The 20,737-nt window shown below is 40.4% G+C and overlaps 1 protein-coding gene across 1 annotated transcript in view; it reads right to left on the bottom strand.

Annotated features, from left to right (window-relative positions):
• DNAH5 (dynein axonemal heavy chain 5) overlaps window positions 1-20,737 on the bottom strand; it is a 276,738-nt gene that overhangs the window by 173,097 nt on the left and 82,904 nt on the right. Inside the window, 7 exon segments of the mRNA XM_070357713.1 lie at window positions 3,698-3,870; window positions 5,262-5,486; window positions 6,621-6,833; window positions 12,582-12,738; window positions 14,590-14,753; window positions 16,673-16,826; window positions 20,502-20,701. Of these exon segments, the coding sequence (XP_070213814.1) occupies window positions 3,698-3,870; window positions 5,262-5,486; window positions 6,621-6,833; window positions 12,582-12,738; window positions 14,590-14,753; window positions 16,673-16,826; window positions 20,502-20,701 (1,286 nt within the window).

Genomic DNA, 20,737 nt, shown 5'->3' with positions numbered 1-20,737 from the left:
CATAAAGAAATTAAATAATTAGTTAATTGAAAAGACAGAGGGAGTGACCACCTATGTAAACGCTGCTGACCGGTCAAGGAAGGGCAGAACTAAAAATGACTGCTGGATTTAGCAACACAAAGATCTGGGTGACGGCTCTACCAGGGGAAGAAAGTGTGATGTGCAGAATAATGGCACCCCCCCAAAAAAAAAATATCCATGCCTAATCCCTGAAAACACGTTCCCTGCAAACATGACTGGTCAAGGAAGGGCAAAACTAAAAAACCACTGGATTTAGCAACAACGAAGATCTGGGTGACGGCTCTACCGTCACCCAAGAAAGTGTGATGTGCAGAATAACTGCCCCCAAAAACACTATCCATGTCCTAATCCCTGCAAACACGTTCCCTTACACAACTAAAGGGACTTTGAAGATGCAATTAATGTGAAAGGCCTTGATATGGGAAGGTGATCCTGGATTAGAAGTGGACCCTATCTAATCTCATGAGTTCTTGAAAAGGGGAAGAGGGAAGCAGAAGAGTGGGTGAGAGACATGAGATGGGAAAAGGAGATCAGACAGGTCTCAAACCACAGTTGTGGCTGATAGGAGGGAGGAAGGGGCCAGAAAACAAGGTAAACAGCAGCCCCCAAATGCTGGGAACAGCCCTCAGCTGACAGTCAGCAGGGAAGTGGCAGCAAAGGTCCTGCAACGTTAAGAGAAAGAATTCTGCCAACCAATTGAAAGAACAAGGGGCGGGGTCTCCACAGAGACCCCGGAGAGAACTCACTTCTGCTGACACCTAAGGTTAGTCCAACAAGATGTGTGTCAGACTTCTGACACATGGAAACCCAAAGTAATTGATTTGTGTGGTTTAAGCTTCTAAATGCTTGGTCATTTGTTATGACAGCAATAGAAACTAATACACAGAGCCTGAATGGAGTGAATTCAAAGTCAAATAGGTGGACAAAAACTGCATTTTCGAAACAGAGACATAGAGATGTAGAGAGCAAACGTATGGACACTAAGGTGGAAAGAGGGGGTGGGGTGAATTAGGAGATCGGGATTGACATATACACACTACTGATAAAATGTATAAAGTAGAAAGCTAATGAGAATCTACTGTAGAGCACAGGGAACTCTATTTAATGCTCTATAGTGACCTAAACAGGAAGGAAAATCAAAAAAAGAGGGGCTACCTACAGCTGATCTGGGGCCTCCCAGGTGGCTCGGTGCGTAAAGAATCTACCTGCAGTGCAGGAGCTGTAGAGACATGGGTTTGATTCCTGGGTCAGGAAGATCCCCTGGAGGAGGGCATGACAACCCACTCCAGTATCCTTGCATGGGAAATCCCATGGACAGAGGAGCCTGGCGGGGTTGCAAAGAGTCAGACACAACTAAAGCGACTTATGTGATGAAGCAGGCATAGCTGATTTACTTTATTGTTCAACAGAAATTAACACAAATTATAAAGTAACTATACTATACTCCAATAAAGTTTAAGTCTTAAAAACTGCTTTTGAGGAGTTTTGATGTCAGCACAGAAATGGGAAGGAAACCAGAGCTTCACAGTAGGATTTCCTACCTGGAATCAATTACAGCATGCTGTACATTGATGAGAACAATCCAGTAGAAAGTGAAAATTAATGATGCTCCCAGAGACAAATAGCTGTGTCAGCAGAGGCGCTGGCTTTGAATGACAGCACAAAACCCATCCCATAAACCGAGAGAGAGAGTGGATGGCACAAGGCCAGGTCCCTTGGTTGGCAGACGTGACGAGGAACAAGTGCAGGTCCTTTTATCTTCTCAGCAAAACAGAAACCAGGACTTGGGTAGAGAAAAGAAGAGAGGAAAAGGTTTGAGGTTTGAAAGGACAGATGGTGTGAAATAACTTTTACAGGTGTTTCAAGGAATTCTCCGCCTTTTGCCACTATTCACCTCTCTACTTCAAAGAGGAAAACTCCAAACGAACGTCTGACAGGATCCAGGGGAAACCACCTTTGATGAGACATAAGAAGGAATACAGAGCATGAAGACAAGACAACATGGGGGAAAGGACACAGTGAAACCTCCTGCTACTCCTCTATCCTCCGGTAAAAGTGAGCATTTCGTTTGGTATCATGACTGAGCAGAAGGTGCAATCTCACAAACAGGGTTATTACATCAAACTTTTAAATTTTGTTTGATAATATATATAGATATAGATGCATGCGTGCTAAGGTGCCTCAGTCATGTTCAGCTCTTGCAACACTATGGAATGTATCCCCCAGGCTCCTCTGTCCATGGGATTCTCCAGGCAAGAATACTGGAGTGGGTTGGTATGTCCTCCTCCAGGGGAACTTCCTGGCCCAGGGATTAAATCCATGTCTCCTATGTCTCTTGCATTCGCAGGTAGGTGTTTTACCACTAGCGCCACCTGGGATGCCCATATATATATATATACAAATGGGATCCTAGTTCCCCAATTAGGGATTGGACCACAACCCCCTGAATTGGAAGCTTGGAATCTTAATCGTAACCACTGGACCACCAGGGATAATATTTTCAATCTAACAGCCCAGAGGTTCATTCTGTGAAAATGACTGCTATTCAGGTCAGCTTCTTCTTAACAAATGTTGATTTTAACACTCACCCATTTGGTTCAAAATAAGTATCAAAGCATCCCTGAACAGCACATATACAATGGTGGATGCCACCAAGTTCAAATCAGACTGTTAGCCATGGAGGAAGGACCTCTGGAGATAAACTGGTTCATCTTATAGATGAAGAAACTGGGTCCAGAGAAGCTACATGTTGGCTCTGGCTAACACAGTGGTTAATAACAGGCAGGGGGCAGGACAGGTCAATGTCCACTCCATCACTTCTCACCAGTGCATGCGTTCACACTCAGTCATGTCCGACTCTTTGCGACCCTATGGACCGAACCCACCAGGTTCCTCTGTCCATCGAATACTCCAGGCAAGAATACTGGAGTGGGCTGCCATTTCTTACTCCAGGGCATCTTCCTCTAAACTGGGAATGGAACCTGCATCTCTTATGTTTACTGCCCTGGCAGGCAGATTCTTTATTACTAAGCCACCAGAGAACCAGCATTCACATTTAATGTCTTTCCTGCTTAAAAAAAAAAAAAAAAAAAAAAACCTGTATTGCCTCTGTAATGATGAAAGTGCCACAGTCCCCTGATGCAGCCCTCAAAACCCATGGTGATTTGCACTTGATACATAGCAATGAATTCATTTTTTTTCCTTTGATGTCCACTGAGGTCATTTAGGGCTTCCCAGGTGGCACAGTGGTAGAGAAACCACCTGCCAATGCAGGAGACACAAGAGACATGAGTTTGATTAGGGAAGATCCCCTGGAGGAGGAACTGGTAACCCACTCCTGTATCCTTGCCTGGAAAATCCCATGGACAGAGGTGCCTGGTGGCTAGAGTCCATGGGGTCACAGAGAGTCGGACACGGCTGAGCAACTGAGAAGCAGCAGCAGAGGTCATTTAAACTTAGCTTCTATAAGATGGAAGGCAAAGGAACCAAAGTCTGTTTCGGTCACAAGCCTCCTAAACCCCCCGTGAAGATACGTGGGTAAAGCTCAAAACACCGAATTTCAAAGAGTTTCGTATAAAAGAGGCCATCAGTCAAAATCTGCTGCACACCTGGAGAGAATGAAAATGTGGGAGGTAGGGGAGAGAGAGGCTGAGGAATCATAGAATCTTTCCATCACCTGTCTGTGAGCGGTGTTATGACAAGCCTGTCAGTGCAGCCTAGAAATTCATTCTGGTAGATGAATGGCACGTCTGTGATGTGAACCATCATCTTGTCAGAATCTTCGTTAAAATAAAACCTGCACTGTTTCAGCCACTCAAAGTCCGAAGGGCTCTTGATATGCATGTGACACTGAAATGCAGAAGGTGTATGTTAAAACCAAGAGGAGACCCATTCATTAACTATACACATCAGCATCCAGGTAGATCGAATGTGAAGTAATGGAACTCAGAGACAACCCAACTGGTTGGGAGATGCCAATTACCATCCAACCCATTCATTTATTGATCAGCAAAAACAACAACAAAAAAAGAGATACTTTCAAAGATATGAGAAAAGGAAAATTCAAGAGAAACACTTAATTGTGCCCCTCAATTTAAATAACATACTCTATTTTAATAGTAAGAATGAAGTAAGAAACTTCATTCTTCAATGCCCAATTCCACAGTACTAACCATGAAATACAATCTATGAAAACCATTTTTGGCTTACCAAGATAGAACTAAACAATCCCATCAGGGAAAAAAAGTCATCTCTTCTGGTAATAACTAAGTACATTGTTGGGGGTTTTACAATCCGTTAATTATCCTTGCTAGGATTTGAAGCAGGCCAAAATTTCTAACATCTAAATGGCAGGTTAATGCCCAGCGATGCTTCTGTATGAATTTTTTCAACCAAAATTTTAAGCCACTTTAATCATTTTTTTTACAAATAAGAAATCTAAAATTACCCTGAGCCCTTTATTTCTCAGAAAGGCAAACAGTATGCTTAACTATTAGGAGAGGAGATTAGCACATAACAGCCTGAATGTGCCACCTTTATTTCCATTACATCAGAACCAACCTTTCATAATCTTTTTTACATAATGGGGTGAGACATGATCCAGAAAATTATTATGAAAATAAGAGCTTCATGCCTCTTATCTAATGTCATATTTTATAGTAGAGGGCAAATTTCATTTCACATTTCCTATTCTCAACAGCTACCAAACTCTCTTTCTCATCCCTGATCTTTCTTTAAAGGCAAAAGTCTGCATGACAACTGAATGTCATGAACTATATGAGAAAGACCATTTGCAATCAACAAATGTAGCAAAATTTGTTAAATATGTGATTTGTGTTCATAAAAACCCTCAAAACTACTAAGCACTTCTACTAGTAATATCACTTATTATTTCTGCATCAAGAGATTAGTCATCTTCAATTTAATAACCAAAAGAAGCATAAGACAAATAAGAGCTCTCCATGACGCTACATGACATTTCAGCATTAAAAACAATCACGTAAAGAATTTCAAAATAAAGTCTAATTGCCTCCATAACACCTTAGCTCAGATCATCAGAAAATGGCCGAAAATCCGGCTAAAGACTGAAAAGAAAATCTGACAATTTCTCTTCATAAAGATGCTCTTTGCCTGAATTTTATCTTTTCTTGAATTCATTCACACTATTCCTGGTGGGTAAACACAGAGACTGTCTAGTATTTGTTCTTCTGTATATGCCACAGCATTTATAAAGCATTTACCAGGTCATCAAAGATATCTCGCTGGTGCACATGAATAGTAATCAGAGTCTCATATTTAACTCGCTCCACGGAACTCAGGTCCTTGGTTGTCATGTCTATCAACGTGGTCAGTAGCTCCAGGAAAGACTGATTGGTTTTCTGCATGATTTTTTTATCAAACTTGGCATTTCTAAGGGCCTCTTCTGAATCCCGTGTCCATATCATTTGAATTCCTAATAATCCAACCTTACGGAAACAAAAAAGGCTTTATGAGTGTATGGCATATGAATATATTTAAATAGAAATTACAACAGTTGTGATTATTATGCAAATGCCAAGCCATCCTGTATTATACCAGCTTGACAGGTTGCTTCAAAATCTATGGAAACCCTATGCATATTGTTTACCTGACAATTAAACATATACAGCCTTGTGACATGGCTACAATTTTTTTCATCTCCCTTAAAGTCATACCTCTCCCTCAACAGATTTTAAGTTACTGACATGGAAAGAATATGTCTTCAACTTACTTTCATCAAACCAACAAAGGGTTTATACACTGTAATCACAAAATCTTTCTCGATCACATCACTAAGGAAATATCATTTTCTGTATTTTATTGTTAAAATGTATTTGTCATTTTTCTAGTAAAACACAGGACATTTTATGATTTATGTACTAAAGAAATTCAGTAGGAAAAAAATATTTTAAATTAAAGAAATTATATTCACTCCCACTCCTTTGCTGCCCAGCACGTAGGACCGTTGGTACCATCTTTCTAGACTCCATGTATATATGCATTAATATATAATATCTGTCTCTCTCTTTCTGACTTACTTCAGGAGAGGGTGGGTTGCTTTGAGAGAATAGTATTGAAACATATACAATACCATATGTAACATAGACAGCTAGTGGGAGTTTGATGTGTGATTCAGGGCACCCAAAGCCAGTGCTCTGTGGAAAGATGGGGTGGGGAAAAAGGAAGGATGCAGGTTCAGGAGGAGGGAACACATATATGCCTATGGCCGATTCATGCTGATGTTTGGCAAAAATCATCACGATATTGTGATGATTTAATATTAATTACCCTCCAATTAAAATTTTAAAAAAGAAAAATAAATACTTTCTTACATACTAAAAAAATAAAATATACCAATATTTCTATAGCATAAATATATATGTAAAAACATAGATATATAACAGCAACAATCTGTAGTTGAAACCTTTAAACTTATCTATATTTAACAAATTCTTATGAAAATCTCAATATTGTTCTGGAGTTAAATTATAGTCAGTTGTGTCATTTATAATAGACAACAAATAAGACCTAAAATGACTCTTCTGTTAAAAAAAAAAACTTTCCAATTTCAATACACTGACCTGAGCAGGGAAAGAAGAAAGAAATTCAATCAGTTGGAAACCTGTTTCTTGAATATTTGCTGCTGCCTGGCGAATCACAAGATGTAATGAGGCCTGAGATTCCTCCAGGAGAGAATTAAGCCAAACTTCCACATTGCCCTCTGCCATCACGGGTTTATGCAACTCAACTGTCTCACCCTCTCGAGAGGAAATTGACAGAATGCGATCATAGATCTGTGTTAGAGGCCCAAGAAAAGCTATATTTATATAAAGAATGAATTTCTCCATTGCCCTCTTGTCAATGTTATCCTTCTTGTAGAAATTTAAGCTATATATTATAAAATAAAAGGCAAAGGATGATACAAATTCAATTTCAAAACAATTTTTTCAAAAGATAGCCATGAAATCAAAAAGGGAATACTAAATCAATTTCAAATACTCTATGCTTAAGAAGGAAAATTTTGTTTTGTAAGAGAAATATTCAATACAATGTGATCATCAAAAAGTCTCTAAAGTTTCCCCAGATAAAACGGGACTCTCTGAGAGTCAGCCATCCATACCACCAGCTTTGATAAGGATTGACCTTATGAAAGTAAAAGATGCTTACTCCTTGTAAGGAAAGTTATGACCAACCTAGATAGTATATTCAAAAGCAGAGACATTCCTTTGCCAACAAAGGTTCATCTAATCAAGGCTATGGTTTTTCCTGTGGTCATGTATGGATGTGAGAGTTGGACTGTGAAGAAGGCTGAGCACCGAAGAATTGATGCTTTTGAACTGTGGTGTTGAAGAAGACTCTTCAGAGTCCCTTGGACTGCAAGGAGATCCAACCAGTCCATTCTAAAGGAGATCAGCCCTGGGATTTCTTTGGAAGGAATGATGCTAAAGCTGAAACTGCAGTACTTTGGCCACCTCATGTGAAGAGTTGACTCACTGGAAAAGACTCTGATGCTGGGAGGGATTGGGGGCAAGAGGAGAAGGGGACAACAGAGGATGAGATGGCTGGATGGCATCACTGACTCCATGGACGTGAGTCTGAGTGAACTCTGGGAGTTGGTGATGGACAGGGAGGCCTGGCATGCTGCAATTCATGGGGTCGCAAAGAGTCAGACACGACTGAGTGACTGATCTGATCTGATCTGACCTGACCTTAGCAATCACCTGGTCAAAATGATCAATGCAAACATCTCACATGGCGATTCCAATTCTACACTAAACATTATGCTCTTTACAGAGGCTGTTGGTTGCACATAATATATTCTAATGCAAACCCAGCTCCTAGTCTGGTGATACCACTTTCATTTCCATGCAGTACGGCATAATGAGAATGTCTGCAGCATTTGGAGTTCAAAACACAGTTCAGGTGGTGCTGCACTACCCACTGCGTGCAGTGTTGGAAGACAGATCTCTGAGACTAAACTTCCTGTTTCCAATTAGTCCTTAAAAATCCTGACTGTCTTACTTTCCTACTCACCTTACCAGCCATTCATGCCAATTAAGCAAAATATAGTTGGCTTTCCACATCCATGAGTTCCAAATCCAAGAACCCAAACAACCTCTGATCAACAATATTTGGAAAAAAAATTCCAGAAAGTTCCAAAAAGCAAAACTTGAATTTGACACATACTGGCAACTATTTACACAGGATTTACATTATATGGTAAATAATCTAGGGACTATGCATTGTTGTTGTTCAGTCACTTAGCTGTGTCCAATTCTTTGGGAACCCCATGGACTGCAGCACATCAGGCTCCTCTGTCCTTCACCATCTCCTAGAGTTTGCTCACATCCGTGTCCATTGAGTCATTGATGCTATCTAACCATCTCATCCTCTAGTGCCCCCTTCTCTTTTGGCCTTCAGTCTTTCCCAGCATCAGGGTCTTTTCCAATGAGTCAGTTCTCATTACATGGCCAAAGAATTGGAGCTTCAGCTTCAGTATCAGTCATTCCAATGAATATTCAGGGTTTTTTTCCTTTAGGATGGACTGGTTTGATCTCCTTGCTGTCCAAGGGATTCTCAAGAGTCTTCTCCAACACCACAATTCAAAAATAACAGTTCTTCAGTGCTCAGCCTTCTTTATGATCCAACTCTCACATCCATACATGACAACTAGAAAAACCATAGCTTTGCCTATACAGACCTTTGTCAGTAAAGTGATGTCTCTGCTTTTTAATATGCTGTCTAGGTTTGTCATAGCTTTCCTTCCAAGGAGAAATCCATAGGTATATTCAAATACTACCACATTTTATATAAGAGACTTAAGCCTTCATGAATTTTGGTATTCTCCGGTGTTCTGGAACCAATCCTCTCCACAGTTACTGAGGAACAACTATGATGCCAATTATAAAATAAAGGCAAATGTTTGTTTTGTTTTTGTTCTCTAATAAATGGAATATTGTTCCCTTGGGTTTAGATCAGTCTGCATTAATTAAATGCTCCTTAGTTGTCCACAGAAGTTATCTACCAAGAAGCTGATGAGCCTTGAGTTTCAGGGTCCCTCCTTGCACAACCTTCTAGATCCTGAATATAAATTTGTATTTATAATATTATAAGATTTAGGATCCACAAAACCAGGATCAACTCCTCGTCATTAGAAACCTTATGGCAGAAACAGCAACAAGGGAAAAAAAAAAGCAATTCTACTTATTTTTAAGCAGTAATTGCTATGAACAGAGGCTGAAAATGAGGATGTTTCAATTATCTTCAATGTACAATCAGACAATGAGAGGCTTTGCTCTGGGACCATAAAGTCCTGGGGCTAAAGCAGAAGGATTTGAGCAAAACATCAAGCAGAACCTCCCAGCCAATTCAATCCCTTCATTCAACCCATAGATCCAGTAGATCTACAAGAAACATTGATTTTTTTTTACCATTCAATCCACACTGTCTCTTCTCACACTCCACTAATGCCCTTTGTTGTAACAACTCAGCCTTTTCCATCCTGACTTTGCAATCACTTTCAACGCTGATTTCCTTGCCCCTGTTCCATTCCAACTCCTACCCTGACACAGAAGATCTTTCTGAAACACAAATCAGGCCACTTCTCTGCTGAAAACCTCTCCTGCCTTTTGTCACATTCATGATGAAGTACATCCCATAGTGTAATACACTTGGCCCTCTGGAATATGGTCCATGCCTCTTTCTCCTCCTTTTCCCTTTGCTCATCAGCCTGTGTTGTGGGTTCAACTGTGTCCTCCAAAATATATATTGAAGCCTCAAGTCCTAGTAACTGTGAACAGACCATGCATGGCATCCACTCAGTCATGTCCAACTCTTTGCGACCCCATGGACTGTAGCCTGCCAGACTCCTCTGTCCATGGAATTCTCCAGGCAGGAAAGAATACTGGACTGGGTAGCCATTCCCTTCTTCAGGACATCTTCCCAACCCAGGGATCAAACCTGGGTCTCCTGAATTGTAGCAGATTATTTACCATCTGAACCACAAAGGAAGCCCCTAGTACCTGTGAATGAGACTTTATTTGGAAATAGGGTGTTTGCAGATGTACTCAAGATGAGGTCACCTTGAATGGCAGTGGACTCAGATCCAATAACTGGCATCCTTAGAAGAAGGAGAGCTAGATGCAGACACACAGAGAGAAAGTCTTGTGAAGACAAAGGTGGGGATGGAAGTGCTGTGTCCACACCCAAGGAACACCAAGGATTGCTGACCACCAGCAGAACTAAGAGACAGGCAGACCCTCCCTCAGAGCCTCCAGTAGGAATCAACCCTGCCAACATCTTAGTTTGGATGTCTAGCCTCCAGAACCATGAGAGAATAATTTTCTGTTTTAATTCATGGAAGCCCTAAGAAAGTAATACACTGCTCACATACTCACACTTCTGACATCCCAGGCTGCCCATACCCCAGGGCCCTTGCACTTGCCCTTGCTCTAAGCAGAGGTCAGGGGGGTCCCATCCCCACCTGCCTGATATGTTTCACTCCTCTTCCAAAAACCAGTTCAAACATCATGTTCTCCTGCAGGAAGCCTTCTGGTATACCCCTCACTTGCAGGTTAGGGCTCCTGACAGGCATTCCCATGCTTGTGCATCACATGAACACATGCATGCATGCTATGCTCAGTCATGTCCAACTCTCTGCAGCCCTATGGGCTATAGCCTGCCAGGCTCCTCTGTCCATGGGATTCTCCAAGCAAGAATAATGGAGTGGGTTGCAGGAGCTGCCCTGGTGGCTCAGATGGTAAACAATCTGCCTGCAATACAGGAGACCCAGGTTCACTCCCTGGGTTGGGAAGATCCCCTGGAGAAGGAAACAGCAACCCACTCTAGTATTCTTAGCTGGAGAATCCCTGGACAAAGGAGCTTGGTGGGCTACAGTCCATGGGGTTGCAAAGAGGTGGACACAACTGAGCAACGAACACATGAGCACAGCAAATCAAAAATATCAACAGTTTAATGGCCAAATTTCTCTTGAATGTTGTGCTGCATAAAAACAGCTGCAATATGGGTTACAATATATTCTTCCTTGGAACCCCAGGACTGACATTATGCCAGTAAGAGGTTAAAAGACTGGCTTCTAATGGCTTCCAAGAATCCACCTGCCAATGTAGGGGACACAAGAGACAAAGGTTCAATCCCTGGGTCAGGAAGAATCCCTGGAGAAGAAAAGGCAACCCGCTGCAATATTCTTGCCTGGAAAATTCCATGGAAAGAGGGGCCTAGTGGGCTAAAACCCATGGGGTGACAAAGAGTCAGACAAGACTGGGCACATACACGCACATACATGCTACAATGAACTAACTCTACCGCTGCAGGAGCTGCACTCTGCAGACCCCACCAGAGCACAAGTTCCCCAGGGTGGTATATTCCCACTGCTAAGCACAACATCCAGTCTATGGTATTTGCTCAACAGATGTGAACTGCATTCTAGATGAACAGATAAATAATACTGAGGTTTGTATGAAGCACCATAGAGGAACTGAGTATGTTATCCAGCTGGAAGGGTCATTTTGTAGGGAATTTGGGGGTGAAGGGGTGAATTAGATAATCTCTTCTAGCAGCCATGCAAATGTAGTTTTCCTCACATTGAATGACTTCTTTTGGGTCTCATGAATGTCACCATTCTTGAAACTTATTCAGAGTGTTTGAAAAAAAAAAAAAAAAAAGTTTTCAATGGAGCATGATGAAAAACATGGAGGATCATTATATCAAAACTGTCCAAAGCCTCATTAAAACAATTAAATCAGGGAATTTCCTGGTGGTCCAGTGGTTAGGATTTAGTGCTTTCATAGCCATGCCCTGGGTTCAGTTCCTGGTCTGGGAACTCCCACATGCCATGCAGTGCAGCCATAAAATAAAATAAAAATAAAATAGATAAGGACATAAATGCTGACTATTCACTGGAAGGACTGATGCTGAAGCTGAAGCTCCAATACTCTGGCCACCTGATGTGAAGAACCAACTCATTGGAAAAGACCCTGATGCTGGGAAAGATTGAAGGCAGAAGAAGGGGACGACAGAGGATGAGATGGTTGGATGGCATCACCGACTCAATGGACATGAGTTTGAGCAAGCTTCAGGAGGTAGTAGTGAAAGACAGAGGAGCTTGGCATGCTGCAAAGAGTCGGACACAATTTATCAACTGAACAACAACAAAGATAAAATAAAATAATCAAACAACTGTGGCAATTCTGTTCAATCAAAGCACTTTGATAAACAATTATTAACAGCTTTTTTGCTCTGTCAAATTTCTAAACAATTAACTTGACATGTAAAGCCATGAATGCTACATACAAAGCATTCTTAATCAGATTTAAATGATTTGTTATTCACATCTATACTTTAGATATTAAAACATCACAAGGTCTGAAGGCAAACAGGGCCCAAATGTATCTTTTTAGTCATTTGGTAATGCTTAATGGAAAGGGAGGTAATCCTTAAAACACTATTGGAGAGCTATTAATAAAGACAGTTGAGATTCCAGGATATGTAAATCACCAGCCAGCAAAGAGAATTAGGCAAACCTTTTCATGGAACTTGACAGTCTTAATGTTGTCGAACACATTCAGTAAATGGGCTTGTATCGTATGTGGGTCTGATGCCTGACCCAGAATCTCCAGAAGAGCGGGGTCCGAGACGAAGAAGAACCGGGGAAAGCAAAGTCGTTTTTTCTCCAAGTATCTAAGTGGGGAGGAAAAGGTAAACTTCATAAACACATAAAACTAGGCTTTCTAGGAATACATTAATTTGGATGGAAACAGGGAAAAGACTTTGAGAGAAACTAATTTTCCCACGCAAAGTCTGCTTTGTTCTGTTTTCTTTTGTTACTAATTTTGCCAAGTGGGATTACATATTCTATTGGGAGACTGTATTTTTTCCAAAACTGATAGAATTTATTCATTTTTCACAAATATAATGCATATATTTGACTTCACCTGAAAATGTTTGTATTTTGTAGAGGACAGGAAAAATTACACACAGGGAGCTTTTTTTGGTTTTGTGTTTGTTTTGTTTGCAAGTGTCATGCTATGTCAGCTAAAGGCTGACAATTCCAATTCTCAGGATTGTGTCTTTTTTTTTTTTTTTAATTTAGCTATGCTGGATCTTAGTTTCAGTACACAGGATCTTAGTTGCAGCATGTGGGGTCTAGTTCCCCAACCAGGGATCGAACCCAGGCCCCCTGCACTGGGAGCTCAGAGTCTTAACCACTGGACCACCAAGGAAGTCACAGGACTGTATCTTAAAAGAATCCAATGAATCAATCGCTGAGGCAGAAGCAAAATCCAGCTACATGGAAGGATGGGTTTGACTCTGTTCTCTGCCTCCAGGAGCTACCAAAACCCCGTGAATGTTTTTCATTCTATCATCACCCTATTTTGCTGCACTTTCATTTCTATATTTAACATATTTCTACTTCAGTGATTTTACCATGATTAACCAAAGAGTGAGAAAATTATTTATTACTCTTGGAATTCATCCAGCCTCCACATATATCACTGTGGGCGTGTCTGCATATATTGACAGGTATTAGGTTGGGCTCTTGTTTTTGTATAATCCTGACTGCTTGTGTATACTACACAGTTCATCTTGTTCTTCAGTTAGACAGGTCAGTCACTCAGTGGTGTCCGAATCTGCGACCCCATGGACGTCAGCAAACCAGGCTTCCCTGTCCTTCACCCACTTCCAGAGCTTTCTCAAACTCATGTCCAGCGAGTTGGTGAGGCCATCCAACCATTTCATCCTCTGCTGCCCCCTTCTCATTCTGCCTTTAATCTTTCCCAGCATCAAGATCTTTTCCAATGAGTCAGTTCTTTGCATCAGGTGGCCAGAGTATTGGCGCTGGCTTCAGCATCAGTCCTTCCAATGAATATTCAGGACTGATTTCCTTTAGGACTGACTGGTTGGATCTCCTTGCAGCCCAAGGGACTCTTGAGAGTCTTCTCCAACACCACAGTTCAAAAGCATCAATTCTTTGGTGCTCAGCTTTCTTCATGGTCCAACTCTCACATCCATACATGACTATTGGAAAAACCATAGCTTTGACTAGATGAATATTTGTCAGCAATGTCTCTGCTTTTTAAAATATTGTCTAGGTTGGTCATATCTTTTCTTCCAAGGAGAAAGCATCTTTTAATTCCACGGCTGCAGTCACCATCCATCTTCTCAGTTCTCTATCTTGTTCTTAGTTGAGTTTAATAAGATAATTTGCTTCTTCAGATGTTTATCCAAGAAAGATATCAGAAAAACAGACATATTCATTTTAAAAACAAGGACTGTATGAAAATATTTGCAAGATCTTGTCCCAGTGATGAAAGAAGCTGTTAATCTTATAATTTCAATATCAGAGAAATCAATTAATAGTAACTGATTGGAGAGTAGGTAAAGCTCCAAATGCTCAGTTTTATCTACGCCACAATGTTGGTCATGATTAAAGTCTAAGCAAAAGGAAACCAATTGGCTAATCCCGTCTAGTTTCTCTGGTCCCTTTCATCTCTAGGATGCTAAGAGCCTTCACAAACCCAGTGAACTTACCCCGTAAGGGATTTCTGGCAGATTTCCAACTGGTCCAGCAAGTGTGGTAACAGCTGCCCCATGGTCTCATCTCCAACACAGCACTGAACCACACTGGGCATCTCATGTGCCCGAGTCATGATCTTCACCCAAGATTTATCGATATTGGAAAAGCGCTTGGCTTCCTGTGAGAACAAGGTAACAAAGCACACTTGGACACATCTGTGACCCCAAGGGTAGAGTGTTTCACATACCTCCCTCTAAGGCTGGACTTCTGACTGGTCTGGATATCCGCATACACCTGAAATGTTAGATGTGCTCTATTTCAATTCTTCCTGGGCCTTTTGCACCATAGCATCCTTCATGTATGGATATGAGAGCTGGACCATAAAGAAAGCTGAGCACTGAAGAATTGATGCTTTTGATCTGTGGTATTGGAGAAGACTCTCAAGAGTCCCTTGGACTACAAGGAGATCCAACCAGCCAATCCTAAAGGAAATCAGTCCTGAATATTCATTGGAAGGACTGATGCTGAAGCTGAAGCTCCAATACTTGGGCCACCTGATGTGAAAAACTGACTCCTTGGAAAAGACTCAGATGCTGGGAAAGATTGAAGGCTGAAGAAGGGAATGACAGAGGATGAGATGGTTGTATGGCATCACCAACTCGATGAACATTATTTTGAGCAAGCTCCGGGAGTTGGTGATGGACAGGGAAGCCTGGCGTGCTGCAGCCCATGGGGTCGCAAAGAGTAGGACACATCTGAGCAACTGAACTGAACTGAACTGATTCCTTCTTAAATAATAATCTTCAGCTCAAACCTGGGACTGACATTATGTTAACTGAAAACAGGAAGTAGATATAAAAATAATAATATAATATAAGATAATCTGGGAGGAAAGAACCCTCCCAATTGTTTTCAATTATCTCCAAATTAAACGAATCTTATGCTTTTCAAGCTTTCTACACTGAGCATTGAATCATTTGTGTATTTAGAAAAATGGACATTTTAAAATTTTATAATTAAAATTAATTATAATATAACCTTAATATTTTGAAATATTGTTGAATAGACTTTTTTTGGGAAAATGGAAAATGCACAGTTTATTTTGAGAGAGTAGGAATACTTTTTATTTTCTTTCTTAAAATTTTCTGCATTTTACCAATGAGCACATATATCAAATATGAGACCAAGAAACTCCACGTAGCTCCTCCAACATTATATGTGAAAGTTTCCATTACTAAGTCCAATTTGAGACGCTTCTTCACCAATCAAGAAGAAAAACATGCCCAAATATAAGTGCAAAAATAAGTACTTAAAATTTTAATGAATGGATATATTTCATTGGTAGCACACACACACATAAATCTGCTAATAGATCTATCCTCTATAATTAAACTGAAAGCGAACCAAAGAGAAAGCTAAGGAAACCAAAATGAACACTCAACTTTATCATGCTTCTAAAACTCTTATTGTTAACATGTTATAATTTTGCAAACAATTTAAGGTAATTGGACAAGACTCCTTGAAATCTGGTAAAAAAGAAAAAATGTTAATCTCAAAATATACTCCATACGTACCTAGTGATATGATTACAATTTGTTGAGGAAAAACATGCTCAACATCTTGATAAGAGGCCCGTGTTGTTTGGGAGTTTTCCCTTGCAGATTCCCACCCCTCAATTTTGCACTACAGATATAATTGGGTATATTTTATAGTGTGAGTTATTTTAAGCTGTCAGTAATAGAACAAATTATCCTACCATTGTCAAGATAACAACTCTGTAATTCCACAGTGTTCCAATTTCCACCTTCAAATTATCTGAAGAAGTATATCAATTATGCAGGCATTCATTCTTTGATTTTTAACCCTCCATTTCCTATAAAACTTCATGATTTTAAGGCATTCTTACTCTTATTTCCATGCCCCTCTCTTCCACAATTTCTCTCTCTCTCTCTCTTAAGAATAGTTTGACAACAACAAAAAGATTGGAGAAGGGGCGGTTCAATAAAGGTAGAAATATTTTTGCATTTTTAAAGGGATAATGAGCTATTAGTTCTCAAAGTTAAAAACCTAATGAAATCACAGAGAAATTTCTAAGACCTTGGGAAGTTGCTTGGCAATGTCTCCTCCCACAAAGACGGCTTCTAGGTAGATCCACAAGTTTTGCACCATCATCCAGCTCTCAATTATGTCTGCTGAGTTGGAAAGGTGTTGTACCCACTGTTGAATCTGGGCTTTGAATGGCATATTGTACCTAAGATGAGAAACACATTAAGAATTTGGGGATTTGGGGTATTTCATGTTTGTTGTTTTCAAACTAAAGAGGTTTTTAAAAATCCTGATTTTCACATATTTCATTACAACTCTAATGTTTCTGCTTTTTAAATGATATTACCATATTTGTGTAGGATATAAGATTAATATAAGCAGAAATCTATTATATTTAAATTATTAATGACATTATTCACGATGCTCCTACTCTTATTTTTTCTGCACTTGATAAAATATTCTCAGAGAAATGTTAACATGTCTCACTGTGATTGTATGTTTTCCTTTTCCCTTATGTTTCTTCTGATTTTTGCTTTATGTATCTTTGTTTCTTTGTTGTTAGGTATCTAATGGTTTATTCTATCTTCTTAGTGAATTGTACCTTTTTTCATGAAAGATATTCATCTTTGTTTCATTCAAAAATAAATAAACTTAAAATAATTTTTAAAAATAAAGCTATGGTTTTCATATGAAAAATATTAAAAATAAATAAAACAATGCTATTGAATGCTTAATTCATCACTCCATGCTGGGCACTGTTAAACTGACTTTTCCCCCTTTTGATTCAGAGCATAGAGAGGTGCCCTGTAGTAGGAAATGGCAACCAACTCCAGTATTATTGCCTGGAGAATTCCATGGACAGAGGAGCCTGGTGGGCTACAATCCAAGGAGTCACAAAGAGTCAGACATGACTGAGCAACACACAAACACACACAGAGAGGTGGGAGACGTGCCATCTAAGAAGCAGATCAGATGTTAGAGTGGACTCCACTCATTCTAGTCTTTGTTGCTGCAGTCAAGGGGATAACTTTCTCTCTGCTGAACTTCTGTACCTTTTCCATGGGGTCTCTGGTTTTTCACACAATATGGAACCATTACAGAATCATTGGAAGGGACCAAACAATGAATTCAATTTTCAAGTATGATACTGTCTGGACTCTCTCTTTAGCCTGCCCTCTTCTGGGCCTCTTTCCAACTTCCCATCCACTCCTGTCTACATCACTCATGTCTGTGTGCACACATATATTTGAGGATTTCTTCATGTCCATGCATGACTGCCACTTCTCTGCTTCTTTCATAGTTAATCTATCTTCCCATTTTCCTCTTGAGGCAGAAATTGATGGTGGTCTTCCAAAGCCTTTGATCTTTTTCTCCTTCTTCTTTAAATATACAACCCCATTTCTACCTACACTCACAGGTGCCCAGTTAAAATACTGAATTTCCCAGCCTCCTTTGCACCAATGTACATCCGGGAGATTATGTTCCACATCAGTATTTCTCAACCCAAGCTGCATACTGTAATTATCTGATAAACATGAAAAACTACCAATGTCTGCCTAGATCCCACCCCCAGGAACTCTGATTAAATCAGTTTGGGATGCAACACGAGCACTGGGATTTTTTTTTTTTTTTAAGCTCCTTAGAGGATAAGACCAGAGAAGGCAATGGCACCCCACTCCAGTACTCTTGCCTGGAAAATCCATGGACAGAGGAGCCTGGTAGGCTGCAGTCCATGGGGTCGCTAAGAGTCGGGAACGACTGAGCGACTTCACTTTCACTTTTCACTTTCATGCATTGGAGAAGGAAATGGCAACCCACTCCAGTGTTCTTGCCCGGAGAATCCCAGGAATGGGGAAGCCTGGTGGGCTGCCGTCTATGGGGTCGCACAGAGTCAGACACAACTGAAGCAATTTAGCAGCAGCAGCAGAGGATAAGACGATTGGATGACATCACCTACTCGATAGACATGAGCAACTCCGGGAGATGGTGAAGGACAGGGAAGCTTGGCGTGCTGCAGTCCATGGGGTCGCAAAGAGTCAGACACAACTGAGCGACTGAACAATAACAACAAAGCTATGGCTAGCGTGTAGCCAAATCTGGAAACTACTTTTCCAGATGAGAAGTGAGCAGCAGCACTGAATATAAAGAATAGATGGAGGAGAAGGGCTACACCTGGAAAACAGTGTGAGTCAGACAATGCCTGGGTCCCCAGTGACGTGGTAGAGGCCACACTCCCACCTGAGCCATTGACTTGGGACTCTTTGTACGTGAGAAAGATACAAACATCAGTCTTGTTCGAGCAATGTTGCATATGGCGCCTCTGTTATTTGCAGACAATCCTAATCCTAAATGATTGTACTTCCTTTCATTGCTTTTCCTCTTCTCTTTCCTCTCTGTTTATTGGTCTCTCTAGTCCAACATTAAACGGACTTGAAGTCATCTCAACTATTAGTCATATTAGTGAATAAAATTTTCATTTCCATATTCTTATGTGCTAAACAGATTGCTTTAATATTCTACACATCTTTCTGGGGTTTTTATTCATGCTTTTCACAAGAATATAGGTCCAGAGCAACAAAGATATTTGTTCCACTCACTGTTCTATCCAGTGCACCCAGAAGACCACATGGCACGTGGTAGTGCTGATGGGTTAGTCGCTAAGTCGTATCCAACTCTTATGCAACCCCAGGGACTGTAGCCTGTGAGGTTCCTCTATCCATGGGATTTCCCAGGCAAGAATACTGGAGTGGGTTGCCATTTCATTCTTCAGGGAATCTTTCCCAACTCAGGGATCAAACTCAAGTCTCTTGCTTTGCATGTGGATCCTTTACCACTGAGCCATTAGGGAAGCCCATGGCACAGGAAAGGTGTTCCCCAAATTTCTGTTGAACACGTGTTCTTCACACAACTCTGTCTGTGGGTTCAGTGCCATCGGTAAGAAAAGGTTACCCATTCCTAATACTATGCTTACTTAAGGTATACGTGTATTTTTCTACTTCCATAGGGTATGTTATCTTCCATCTGTCCTTATTCTGGTTGGGTGTAAACAGTAACTGAATTCATTTTAAAAATTCACCAAATTCTAATCAATCAATTAGCCAAAAAGTCCGTTAAGGTTTGTCCATTAAGGTTTTTCCGTATTGGCCAACCCAGCAGTGCAGACTCAAGGTTACCAATAGTCTAAATCTCTAAGATCTAATTTTATACTCTCAATTACTTATTTCAAACACTTACACAATCACCCTATATTTGAGAAAATCCTGGTGAACAAAAAAAAATTATTTCAAACAGAGCAAGAGGAAGCACTGAACCAAAGAAATCTATGAGTCTCTGGGTCACATGTCCAAAGTATGGTAGCATTCTCTACTGCTGTTGTCGAACAGAAATATTAGGTTGGTATCTGTCTGTGCTGTTTTACTTCTCTTTATGAATCACATTCATTCTCCATCTTAATCTGTCACCTCATTAAAGCATGTACACAACTAAAATTTTCTAGTTCATAGATGTTGATGAAAAGGTTTCTGAAGTAAAATAATTATTCTAAAATTCAGAATAATTTTCCCTCTGGAATCTAGAGCCTGTCGAGCTGTCAGCTGTGCAATGAGGCTTGTCAGCAGCAAAGCTGAAATACTCTGCAAAATCCAAGTGGCTAATTACATGCTGCGTTATTTTGCCCAATTGAGAGTCCCCAACACATCCCCCAAAGAGAGGATAATGAAATAAAAACAGTATTATCCATGCTGTGCCAAGGGCTAAAATTAAAACAAGTACTTTTGATGTTGAATAAATTAAACAGAGGGTACTGTTGTGTTTCTTAATTAATCTCCCTTGAAGTGTTTGGTATTATAGTTCTCAAATCTCAGGGGAAAGATTGTCCTACCTGTTGCTCAGGAGGGAACCCAGTAACATCAAGCTGTCTTCCATGTTGGCAATGATTTCTGACGTACTGTCTCCTCTCAGGAGGAGCTCTCCACGGGTTTTAAAGCTGCCAAATGTGAATGTTTTGTTGTCCCATTCGTTAATCACTTGCTTCAGCTTTTGTTCAATGTCCCTCTCTTTCACGGCACTGATACAGATGTCCTATTAAAAATGAAAGCTCTCATTTAATCACACCAA

The sequence above is a fragment of the Bos mutus genome, chromosome 20 (assembly GCF_027580195.1).
Source record: "Bos mutus isolate GX-2022 chromosome 20, NWIPB_WYAK_1.1, whole genome shotgun sequence".
Classification (NCBI taxonomy): domain Eukaryota; kingdom Metazoa; phylum Chordata; class Mammalia; order Artiodactyla; family Bovidae; genus Bos; species Bos mutus.
Note: the sequence above shows the minus strand (reverse complement) of the source record. Positions and strands in the feature narration are given on the sequence as shown.